This window comes from Onychostoma macrolepis, chromosome 16 (assembly GCF_012432095.1).
Source record: "Onychostoma macrolepis isolate SWU-2019 chromosome 16, ASM1243209v1, whole genome shotgun sequence".
NCBI lineage: Eukaryota > Metazoa > Chordata > Actinopteri > Cypriniformes > Cyprinidae > Onychostoma > Onychostoma macrolepis.
In genome coordinates, this window is record NC_081170.1 from 7,569,688 (window position 1) to 7,580,911 (window position 11,224).

At 36.6% G+C, this 11,224-nt stretch overlaps 1 protein-coding gene across 1 annotated transcript; it reads left to right on the plus strand.

Moving 5' to 3' along the window:
* Positions 1–1,918: 1,918 nt before the first annotated feature.
* hjv (hemojuvelin BMP co-receptor) lies at positions 1,919–9,446 on the plus strand. Its single transcript, XM_058745779.1, has 5 exons — positions 1,919–2,029; positions 3,944–4,009; positions 4,202–4,363; positions 5,817–6,322; positions 7,639–9,446. The coding sequence occupies exons 3-5, from the start codon at positions 4,267–4,269 to the stop codon at positions 8,254–8,256; spliced, it is 1,221 nt and encodes a 406-aa protein (XP_058601762.1). The 5' UTR covers positions 1,919–2,029; positions 3,944–4,009; positions 4,202–4,266; the 3' UTR covers positions 8,257–9,446.
* The last annotated feature ends 1,778 nt before the right edge of the window (positions 9,447–11,224 follow it).

Below are 11,224 nucleotides of genomic sequence, written 5' to 3' on the forward strand. Positions count from 1 at the left end.
CAGAGAAAAGAGGCAGAGAAAGCACACAAACAGGTCTTTTGCTACACTTAAGCCTTTTAAAGCCTTTTAGAGTTTCATTAGGATATTATTTTAGCTATATGTTTTGATGTTATAAATTAAAAACATCAGCCCCACACATGGTATAGCCTATTTCTGTAATACTGAAGATGTTAACTACCCATTTGAGGAGGAAACAATGTTATATTATAATGAAAGGATGTGTGACATACACTTCTCTGTAAACTGAGCCAAAAAAATAAAATAGAATTGATAACATTTGGGTGAATTGGACAGCACATTTTTTCATTGATTTAGGGTAGTGTAAGAATATTTATTGTATTGCACAAATTAGTTCATACTTTAATATAATTTTATATGCAATATTTCATTTTCTGTTAATCATTATTTAAGAGCCCAAGTTTATTTCTGTTCAACTTTATTTCTCATTTCATAAATCCATCCAAAATTCACACTATACAACACATGTAACTGAGGAAAAAGAAGGCTTGAAGTCCAAAACTCATTGAAAACATTTAAAAAACAAATATTAGACAAATAATAATAATTTAAAAAAATGCTTCAGGTCCAAATAATAATAATAATAATTTAAAAAATGTGTTGGGTGTCCCCATCACCAATGAACTGTTTGACAAACACATTTAACCTGCACAAACAGAAACATGAATATGGTTTATTACTGCAACAAAAAACATTGCATTTAAAAAAAGTTAATCTATAATGCTTCTATTTTCAAAATGCTTCTATTTCAGAATTTTTATTTTAGCTAAAATCTAGCTAGTTCAGTTTTTGTGGTTGATTAGGGCTTGCATAAATAAAAAGGTTGGAAACCACTGATTTAGGGCATACAGAGCACATACAATGGTTCTCTATTACAAGGTAAATCATTTTCTTAATTAGCAAAGCCTTTAAGCACTGTCCCAATCAACCAAAATTATGCTGTCCGGATGGGACAAAATAAAAACAACCTAATTCGGAAAATAGAAACATGATATTAACACTTTTTTACTGATTTTGTAGAAGAAGTGCATCATATTTATGTTTCCATCAAAAGTTTGTATAATATAGTAGCTATGACAATTTTAGGACCTTATTATGAAAACTAGCAAAAGCTTATGTCATTTTCCTCAGTTCATGCACGGTTTGATGCATGCCCCGCCCACCTACATGATGTCACACCAATGAGGACATCCTATTTAACCTAGGACTCAGCAAAAAAAAGTTTTTATTTTCACTCATTAGGTAAGAAAATAAACTCCATTTGACCTTATGTCCCAATCACCCTTAATTCACCCTACATGTTTTCTTCGTGAATGTTTTCAACAGTGTCTATGAGGTGATTTCAGGACACGTGACTATGTCTGTCACAAATTGACTTTTAAAACCTTTTAATCAAAGATTTGTGGTTTAAATTCTTAATATATTAATATAAACTCGATTTAATGGATTCTTTGTGCTTATTATTTTTTTATTTGTATGCTATCCACCTTATTTTGCAGCAAAGAAGCAAACTATTTTCTTTAAATGTGCGAGAATTCCACTTCATTAGCCGCTATAACTAAGAATAATATATAAAAAAAATGTTTAGTAAAGGGTAAAACTATTTGTGCTAAAACCCGGTGTATTTATGATTATGATAATAGATTAAAATAATATGATGACTAAAAATACAAGTATACAAAATAAAGTAGCCTAGCATTATGTACTGTTTTTATAAAATAACTGTAAGCATGTCACCAGAAGCCACGCACAGTCAGTACAAAAGGCTGAGACCGCTCTTACGTTAAAAATAAAACGCATAACATCTTTAGAAAGATATTTATTTGTGTTGACAAAGAGCTCCCAGAGAGCAATTGGAGCAGCTCTCCGTCAGCTGGTGCGCGTGTGGCAGGTGCGCGCGGCGACGCGACGCGACGCGACGCGAGGGTCACACCGCACATGAGCGCGTCACGGTCAGAAGTGCTTGGGAAAAATCTCAGCGACGGTATACAGGAGAGAGTCCTCTGATTCTGTGAGTTTCTATTAACAATATAACTATATAATGCATGTAATGTCTGTGTTTACATTGTAAAAATGATATTTCGAACTACTATTTCAGTTTTTTTTATATTTCAAAAATGTCACGTTTAATTTAATGTGTTACTTGCCGTTTCTTTGTAAGTTGTGAAAATTATTAGCAGTGTCTGAGTGAAAATTGTTTCTATACCAATTTTAATTTCACTTTAACACTTGAGAATAGTTATGTTTATGCATTTAAGCAAACATTATAAAAATCAGAATAAAAAGTAGGCAACTAAAGTTAGTTTTTGGACATTTCTTGGAGTACCATGTAAATTATATAGCACATATCAAAATACCATAGTATTTCTGATACATGCTGCAGAATATTCTTTCTAAAGGATAGTATCCACAATAAAGTACTGAACCATAGTATACCATGGTACTTTGCTATACACTATGGTAGTGAATTATTATTCTTGGTAAAAAAAAAAAAAAAAACAACAACATAATTCTATATTTCTTTTCTGTTAGTGCTGTTAGTATATTGAGTGCATTTGTTAATGAATTAGTTTATTTTAGCAACATATTCTTAGGTTCCAAAGGTAGTCTGGATTGAGTTAATCTGTTTTGTTAATTTTGTGTGAAATAATGAGTAAGGTTTGACAAAGTCTAATAATGAGAAATTATTTCATACACTGTAAAAAAAAAAAAAAAAAAAAAAATTTTTTCAGAGTTGTAAATAAAACATTATTAGAATAGGTTTCATAAGAAAATACTATTTCAGTCTTTCTATTTAAAAAATTAATGGATCAACATTTTACTAGTCATACTAGCAGTTCTCAGTGGAAATAGTTTCAAAGTTTATCAGTGCAAAAAAAATTCTATATGTTTACTTTCAAACATACACACACACAAACGGAGTAATGCACGTGTGCACACTGTGCCACATACAGTCATGTCTAACAGGAAGGCAGGAGCTGGTTCACAGGACTCTGTGTTCTGTGTGAGACTGAAACAGAAGCAGCTGTTTGTAGGAGGATCCTGTTTCCTGAGACGTTTCGTACCCGACGAGCATTTAGACACGTTTGGATTGGAAACAAGCTCTCTTCAAAAGTGCTGGCACACCAGATTCAGCCCGTTTCCACATGCAATACACTTCAGTGAATTATTCTGAAGCGTTTGACTGAAATTAGACCGCAGAAGGAAACGGAGAGCCGTTGAGTTTCTGCTGTGTGTCTCACACCTGCTTCTGTGCGCGCAGAGCTTTCAGCCCTGTCTATTTCCACTGGGGCAGGTGCTGGAGGGGCAGGCCGGTGTGGTAGGGTATATTTAGACCCCCCTATTTCTGCCCTGCAACTCCCGTGACTGCCGGCCCATCAGCTAGAATAAATATCAGCTGTCAGTGTTGGAGCAGACAGGAAAAAAACTCTGCTGCCATGAAAATGGAAATGCAATGGGACTACAATTGATTTTAATGAGATTTGAGATATTTGCTAAAAATGGGCTCCAGGTTCGTTCTGTTTAAACTAAATAATTCAAGTCTGTTTTGACAGATTGTTCATATCGGAGCTGTTGGTTAAATGCAAACACACATCTAGGACTGGGGTTTACTCTCGCGTTCCACCACTGTTTGTTCTTGAGTCTTAGTAAATAACGCATCAGTGGTGAGAGTCCAAACTGCAAAATATCCCCCAGCACTGAGAGCATTGTTGTGAATCCTCTTTGCATGAAAGTTTATTTCCATCAGAACTCATCTGATCTGTTACCTCTGTACAGTAGTTGCAGTATTCAGACGTATGTGAATTCATGGTGGTCTTGTTTCACTCTGTGTTTCAGTGACTGTGGTTCACAACATGTACACAACAGTCCATAACACTGTGAATGCACTTACTGGCATTTATCAGATTCTTCTTTCTCTCCCAAGGCTGGTCAACATGACATTATCAGTCTCTTGATGGATCTCAGGAACTCGATCAGATGAGATCTTGAGGTAAAAAGTTTGCTGACACCATATAGCTGTATACTATGTTGTTTTATCATTATGTACGATGCCTGTTAGATAAATGCTCTTGTACTTAGAACTCAGATTAAACACAAGCATCTAAATTATACTCAATATAATATAATATAATGTTTGAGGATTTGTTTGGGTTTGTCTCCCCCGTGTGGTTGTTTTATATAGTGTGCTTCAGCACCTGTGAAGGCAGCTGTGAGCAGGCCCTCCTGCCTGTGTCTGTATGGGTGGGAATGGCAGCATCAGCTGTTGGTGGGAATCACTTACACACAACATGGAAACACATTGTGATCATTGCTACAACGCTCCTGCTCTTAAGCGCTCCTTCAGGTAACAGTCCCTTTTTATCCTCACAAAAAAACTAGGTTACACTTTATTTGAATGTGTCCATATTTAAATGTATAATTACACTTTATTTTAAGTGTAATTATACATTTAAATAGTGAGTAATATCAATTAACTACATGTACTTAATATATAGTTAGGATTAGGGATTGGCTTGCATGTAATTATGCAAAATTAATTGTTATTATAATAGTAAGTACATGTAATGTGTAATAAGGACACCTGAAAATTTATTTTTAATTCAGCTTCAACTTATTTTAAATCCTTTACATTTAATAATAATTTTAAAGAGTTTTAAATGTATGTTTTTCCACCTAATGTTAATATTTTATTTTATTGAAGTTTTTTGAAGTTAAAAAGAAGATTTTTAATCGTTTCAGTTTGGAATAACGAGACTGTATTACATTTATTTTTTGGTGCTCCAACATTTTTAAAAAAATATGAAAATTGTCTCCCTGTTTAGCCTCACAAAAAAGTACAGTAATTGTATCAGATATTATTGTGTAATATTTTAATAGTAATACAGAAATATTGTGGTTCTCTTTGCAGTTTTATTTTAGTATTGTTTATATACTTATTACAGTATTTATTATTTAAAATAATATTTTATTTTCATTTTAGTTTAAGTTTTAGTCATTTTGTAAAATGCTTTTGTAATATTTATTAGATTATTTCAATTTATATATAATTTATTTTAGTTTTAGTAATTAATCTTATTTTAAATATGTTGGCATGGCAACATTTTACATTTTCATTCAAGTTTTTTTTATTTATCTAATATTTATATTTCGTTTTATTTCAGCTTTATTTCAATTAACAACAACAATTTTTAATCATTTGAATTAACAAGACAATTACATTTATTTACACGACACTCCAACATTTTAAAAAGATATGATTAGATAAATACTCCAAAAAAATCATTATACAGTGGTACTTAAAACCTGTTACATTCACTTAAAAATATTTGTGGCATATTGTGGCAACAGCCAACGATACATTTTATGGGACAAAATTATCCATTTTTCTTTTATGCCAAAAATCATTCGGAATATTAAGTAAAGATCATATTCCATGAAGATATTTTGTAAATTTCCTACTGTAAAAATATCAAAACTTAATTTTTGATTAGAAATATGAGTTGCTAAGGACTTCAATCGGACAACTTTAAAGGCGATTTCAATATTTAGATTTTTTTGCACCCTCAGATTCCAGATTTTCAAATAGTTGTATCTCGGGCAAATATTGTCCTATAACAAACATCAATACATCAATGGAAAGCTTATTTATTCAGCTTTAATCTCTTTAGTATAAATCTAAATTTAAAAAAATGTACCCTTATGACGGGTTTTGTGGTCCCAGGTCACATATATCAAGTGAATTCTGGAAACTCACATTAAATCACATTAACATTGTGATTTGTTTTCTTTCCCTGCAGTATGTGCACAGTGTCGAATCTTGCGATGCAACTCCGATTTCGTGGCTGCGACTCTTGAAATTGGTGTCATTGGAGGAGGGGGTAAGGAGGGAGCTAATGCTGTCTACTGCAGCGCCCTGCGGTCCTACGCGCTCTGCACCCAGCGGACGGCCCGAGCGTGCCGTGGAGACCTGGCCTACCACTCTGCTGTGCAGGGCATCGAGGACCTGCTCATCCAACACCGCTGCCCCAAAACAGGCCCTACGGCTCAGCCACGGCCCCTGCCCCAGGCCCCTCTCTCAGGGGACGGATGCTTCTATGAGAAGGGCTTTATGCAGAGGGAGGGCCGGGCCCCAGAGTACCTGCACTGCGGGGTGTTTGGAGACCCTCATATCCGCACCTTTAACGAAGAGTTCCAGACATGTGCTGTGCAGGGCGCCTGGCCTCTCATAGACAACCAGTACCTGTACATCCAGGCCACCAGCACACCCACTAGAGGGAGCTCTTACACCAGCATACTCACAAAGGTGTGGAAAGAAATCACATGCACACCTTTATCCTCTTGGATAAGTTTCACAAAATTAACATAACAGTCACCCTAGAGTTTATCAAGTAATAATATGTAATAATTACTATTTCTCAGAAATGAGTTGTATGTTACTCGTTTTAAATAGAAAACTGGGTGGCCTTCATTGCTTCTAGTATTCGCGTAAACTCTGGACTAATCAGAAATTTTTGCAATTACACAAAAAAGCTAACGTTGAAATACACAACACAATTTTTGCCTCGATTTGCAGACTGGATGCATCAACGGTAGTTGCCAAAAGTCAGAGCCAGTCTGCAGATTTTGGGCAGCTGGAGTTGACAGATTTCACACTCAAGACCAATGGCATATGAAAACAAACCTGTTTGTCCATTTATATGATGCTCAGACTTTCTCCTACTGTTTATGTTAGGGTTTCGTAAACTGGGGCTCATGAGTTGATGAAAAGCTAATAATTATAATTATACTGTAAAAACATAATTACAATTCAATTATTTTAAAAACAATCAAAATAAAGCATACAAAACCTGCATGAACTGTGAATATGCAAATGTATTTTTAAACTATTAAAATATTAACTTAAAATCTCAGGGGGTACTTCCAGTAAGTAATGTACATCATAGGGGTTCAGCCGAGAAAACGTTTGGGAATCTTTGGTCTAAGTAGGTCATTCTTAGCCAGAAGAAGCTTATTTTATTTTATGCTGGCATGGCTATACACTCTTAAAAATAAAGGTTCTAAAAGGGGGATTTTATGGAGATGAAAGAACCATTTTTGTTTCCCCAAGCGACCTTTCAGTGCACAGTTCTTAAAAGAACCATTTAGCGTGAAGAAGAGCATTTTAAAAACCTGAAGAACCTTTTTTTTTAGCTGTGGCCTTTTTGCAGTGGAAAGGTCCCATAGATGTTAAAAGTTCTTAATTCGCCTATAAAGAAGCTTTATTTTTAAGAGTTTACATGAGGGTGTCTGTTAGAAGATTCAGTTTCAGTTAGTCCTTCAACACAAACACTTTTTATTGCCCTACAAAAGGCTCCAGCATTACTTTCAAAGTCTTTTATATCACTTCTCCCCTAACATGAGCTCTTTTAACTGAGAGGGAAGTAACAGATTTGTCTTTTTTCAGAACTGCTATTCATTGCTTTCAAACATACTGGGTATATTCTACAGCCTGACATCTAATGATGAATTGCCATGAATAATTAATAGGACATGCATAATGAGAGACGTGCATGAGTTTAGAATCAGTCCTGTTTGAATGTCCTGCACCTGACAGTTCTCCACTCTCTGGTTCTTCATCAGATCACGGTTATCTTGAAGAACTGGCGCGAGTGTGCAGAGCTGCAGATATATCAAGCGGAGCTGGATAACGTTCCTCCGGCGTTTGTGGATGGTTCTGTGACCGGCGGTGATCGCAGAGGGCATCAGAGCCTGCGCGTTCACTCTCACGACCCTGGCCGACACGCTGAGATCTGGGCTACACACATCGGGACGACGATAGTGGTGCGTCAGGTCGGCCGGTCGCTGAGTCTGTCCGTGCGCTCCCCTCGTGCGATCGTGGAGTCCTATACACCTGAGCAGGACTTGCAGTTGTGTGTATGGGGGTGTCCGGTCTCGCAGCGTCTGGAGATGCCGTATGCGCATCCGTCCACACCTGCGTACACACACTGCTCCTCACTGCTTCCGGTGCGGGATGTGTATTTCCAGGCTTGCTTGTTTGATCTACAGGTCGCTGGAGATTTGAACTCCAGTGCATCAGCTGTGTCTGCTTTAGAGGACGCTCGTGCGATGATCTCGGACCCTGATAGGGTTCACCTGCTGACGGACAGGGCAGGTAACAACCCTCCATCATTGCCGGTGGTGCTGGCCGTAAGCATCCTTGTAGAGACCCTCAGATGTACTTTCTTGGGCCCAGTGTGACATCAAAAACACTGCACTAAAACATGGCGTATGTGATATTTAAAGGATATTTATACTGTTGTTCAAAGTTTACATCTCAGTGGTTTGGAAGTTTGTGGTTTGTGAATACAGGCTGTCTGGAACGGCCGTGGAAAAAATAATTTTGTTGTATTTGTTTCAGTGTTAAATGCGCATAAAGTGTGTGAATTATAAATGTAACATATTTGTGGATATTTTTATCTGGATAAACGTGAATAACCTTTGAAAATAAGCCAACATGAGTGATTTGCTCATGCATCTCGGTGAATGTTTTCTCAAAGGTGGATGAAATTTATGCAGGAATGTATTAATAATAAAGAAAAAATGACAATTTTTTTTCCACAGCCAACACAGCGTTAATTAATGAAGGCCATCAGGATTATTCTATTTAGTTTAGTTTTTGGTTTTATTCTCAGTGTCTTCTAGTTTTGTTTTAATTATTATATTTAGTTATCATTTTAGTTTTAGTATTTTAAGGCTGTCAGAGTTAATGCATTACCTGGTATCATTTAAATATATTTGTACTTTTTTATTTTTATGTTTAATGAAGGCGGATTTTTAAATTTTTTTTATTTATTCATTTTATTTTAATTTGGAGTATGGAGGAAAAAAAACAGACGATAATAAACCAGAAAAATAATAAATAAAACAAAAACAAACAAAAAATAGAATCAATGCTAAATTTAATTCAAAAGTAATAGCATTTTTCATTTTCCTCTTTATTTATTCAAAACTAAAATAAAGAGTACTGAATTATTCTCCTGTCAAATTTATGATATTAGAACTTTTTGTAAATTATGAATTTGGGAAAATTATCAAGAGAATCTGATTTTTTCCAGTGATTTTTCTCCCATAGATCGTCTTTGTCCAGTGATTACTACAGAAAGCCTGTGGAGGACCATGAAGATCCCCTGTGTGATTCTCTGTTATCATCTGTTGTTCAAAGTTACAGTAATTCATCATTTATGCTGATAAACCTTGCAGTGGGTGTGAGATGCAGGCTTCAGTTTCATCTGGGTGAGGATCACAGTTGATGGAGGTTTCATTCCCTGTGAATGATCAAAAATTGGTGACTACTACTGAGTTCTTCACACTTGAGTGACACTGGATGGTGTTCATTTATATGAACTTGAAAGTTTATGTTATATTGGTATCGGTTACGTAATTGAAAGCTATCTTTTCCTGCACTCTTACCTTAAAAAGGTCATTCACTACTTTTTATGTCATGCTTGTTTTATGTACATACAGTGGGGCAAAAAAGTATTTAGTCAGCCACCAATTGTGCAAGTTCTCCCACTTAAAAAGATGAGAGAGGCCTGTAATTTTCATCATAGGTATACCTCAACTATGAGAGACAAAATGAGAAAAAAAAAATCCAGAAAATCACATTGTAGGATTTTTAAAGAATGAATTGGTAAATTCCTCGGTAAAATAAGTATTTGGTCACCTACAAACAAGCAAGATTTCTGGCTCTCACAGACCTGTAACTTCTTCTTTAAGAGGCTCCTCTGTCCTCCACTCGTTACCTGTATTAATGGCATCTGTTTGAACTCGTTATCAGTATAAAAGACACCTGTCCACAACCTCAAACAGTCCAACTCCAAACTCCACCATGGCCAAGACCAAAGAGCTGTCAAAGGACACCAGAAACAAAATTGTAGACCTGCACCAGGCTGGGAAGACTGAATCTGCAATAGGTAAGCAGCTTGGTGTGAAGAAATCAACTGTGGGAGCAATTATTAGAAAATGGAAGACATACAAGACCACTGATAATCTCCCTCGATCTGGGGCTCCACGCAAGATCTCACCACTAGGGGACCTAGTGAATGACCTGCAGAGAGCTGGGACCAAAGTAACAAAGGCCTCAAATCCTGCAGTGCCAGACGTGTCCCCCTGCTTAAGCCAGTACATGTCCGGCCCGTCTGAAGTTTGCTAGAGAGCATTTGGATGATCCAGAAGAGGATTGGGAGAATGTCATATGGTCAGATGAAACCAAAATAGAACTTTTCGGTAAAAACTCAACTTGTCGTGTTTGGAGGAGAAAGAATGCTGAGTTGCATCCAAATGAACACCATACCTACTGTGAAGCATGGGGGTGGAAACATCATGCTTTGGGGCTGTTTTTCTGCAAAGGGACCAGGACGACTGATCCGTGTAAACGAAAGAATGAATGGGGCCATGTATTGTGAGATTTTGAGTGAAAACTTCCTTCCATCAGCAAGGGCATTGAAGATGAAACGTGGCTGGGTCTTTCAGCATGACAATGATCCCAAACACACCGCCTGGGCAACGAAGGAGTGGCTTCGTAAGAAGCATTTCAAGGTCCTGGAGTGGCCCAGCCAGTCTCCAGATCTCAACCCCATCGAAAATCTTTGGAGTCCGTGTTGCCCAGCGACAGTCCCAAAACATTACTGCTCTAGAGGAGATCTGCATGGAGGAATGGGCCAAAATACCAGCAACAGTGTGTGAAAACCTTGTGAAGACTTACAGGAAAATATTTGACCTCTGTCATTGCCAACAAAGGGTATATAACAAAGTATTGAGATGAAATTTTGTTATTGACCAAATACTTATTTTACACCATAATTTGCAAATAAATTCTTTAAAAATCCTACAATGTGATTTTCTGGATTTTTTTTCTCATTTTGTCTCTCATAGTTGAGGTATACCTATGATGAAAATTACAGGCCTCTCTCATCTTTTTAAGTGGGAGAACTTGCACAATTGGTGGCTGACTAAATACCTTTTTGCCCCACTGTATAATGTATAAGACAGATAATACTATGTACAATATAGACAGCCATCCAAAACAGAGGGAGCCAAGCATTACGCACATCCCACCTTCCTTAAACAGCACTGTAACTGGAGATGAAGGGACCAGACCAGACAGCATAATGAATGAGGTAAGCAGCTGTTTGTTTATAGACATGTACTCTTATCACCATGAAGA

Excerpts from the sequence above, each read along its gene's own strand:
- hjv (XM_058745779.1), top strand. The coding sequence starts at position 4,267 with ATGGCAGCATCAGCTGTTGGTGGGAATCACTTACACACAACATGGAAA. Across the intron at positions 4,364-5,816 it reads GCTCTTAAGCGCTCCTTCAG|TATGTGCACAGTGTCGAATC; the intron begins GTAACAGTCCCT and ends CTTTCCCTGCAG. Across the intron at positions 6,323-7,638 it reads ACACCAGCATACTCACAAAG|ATCACGGTTATCTTGAAGAA; the intron begins GTGTGGAAAGAA and ends GTTCTTCATCAG.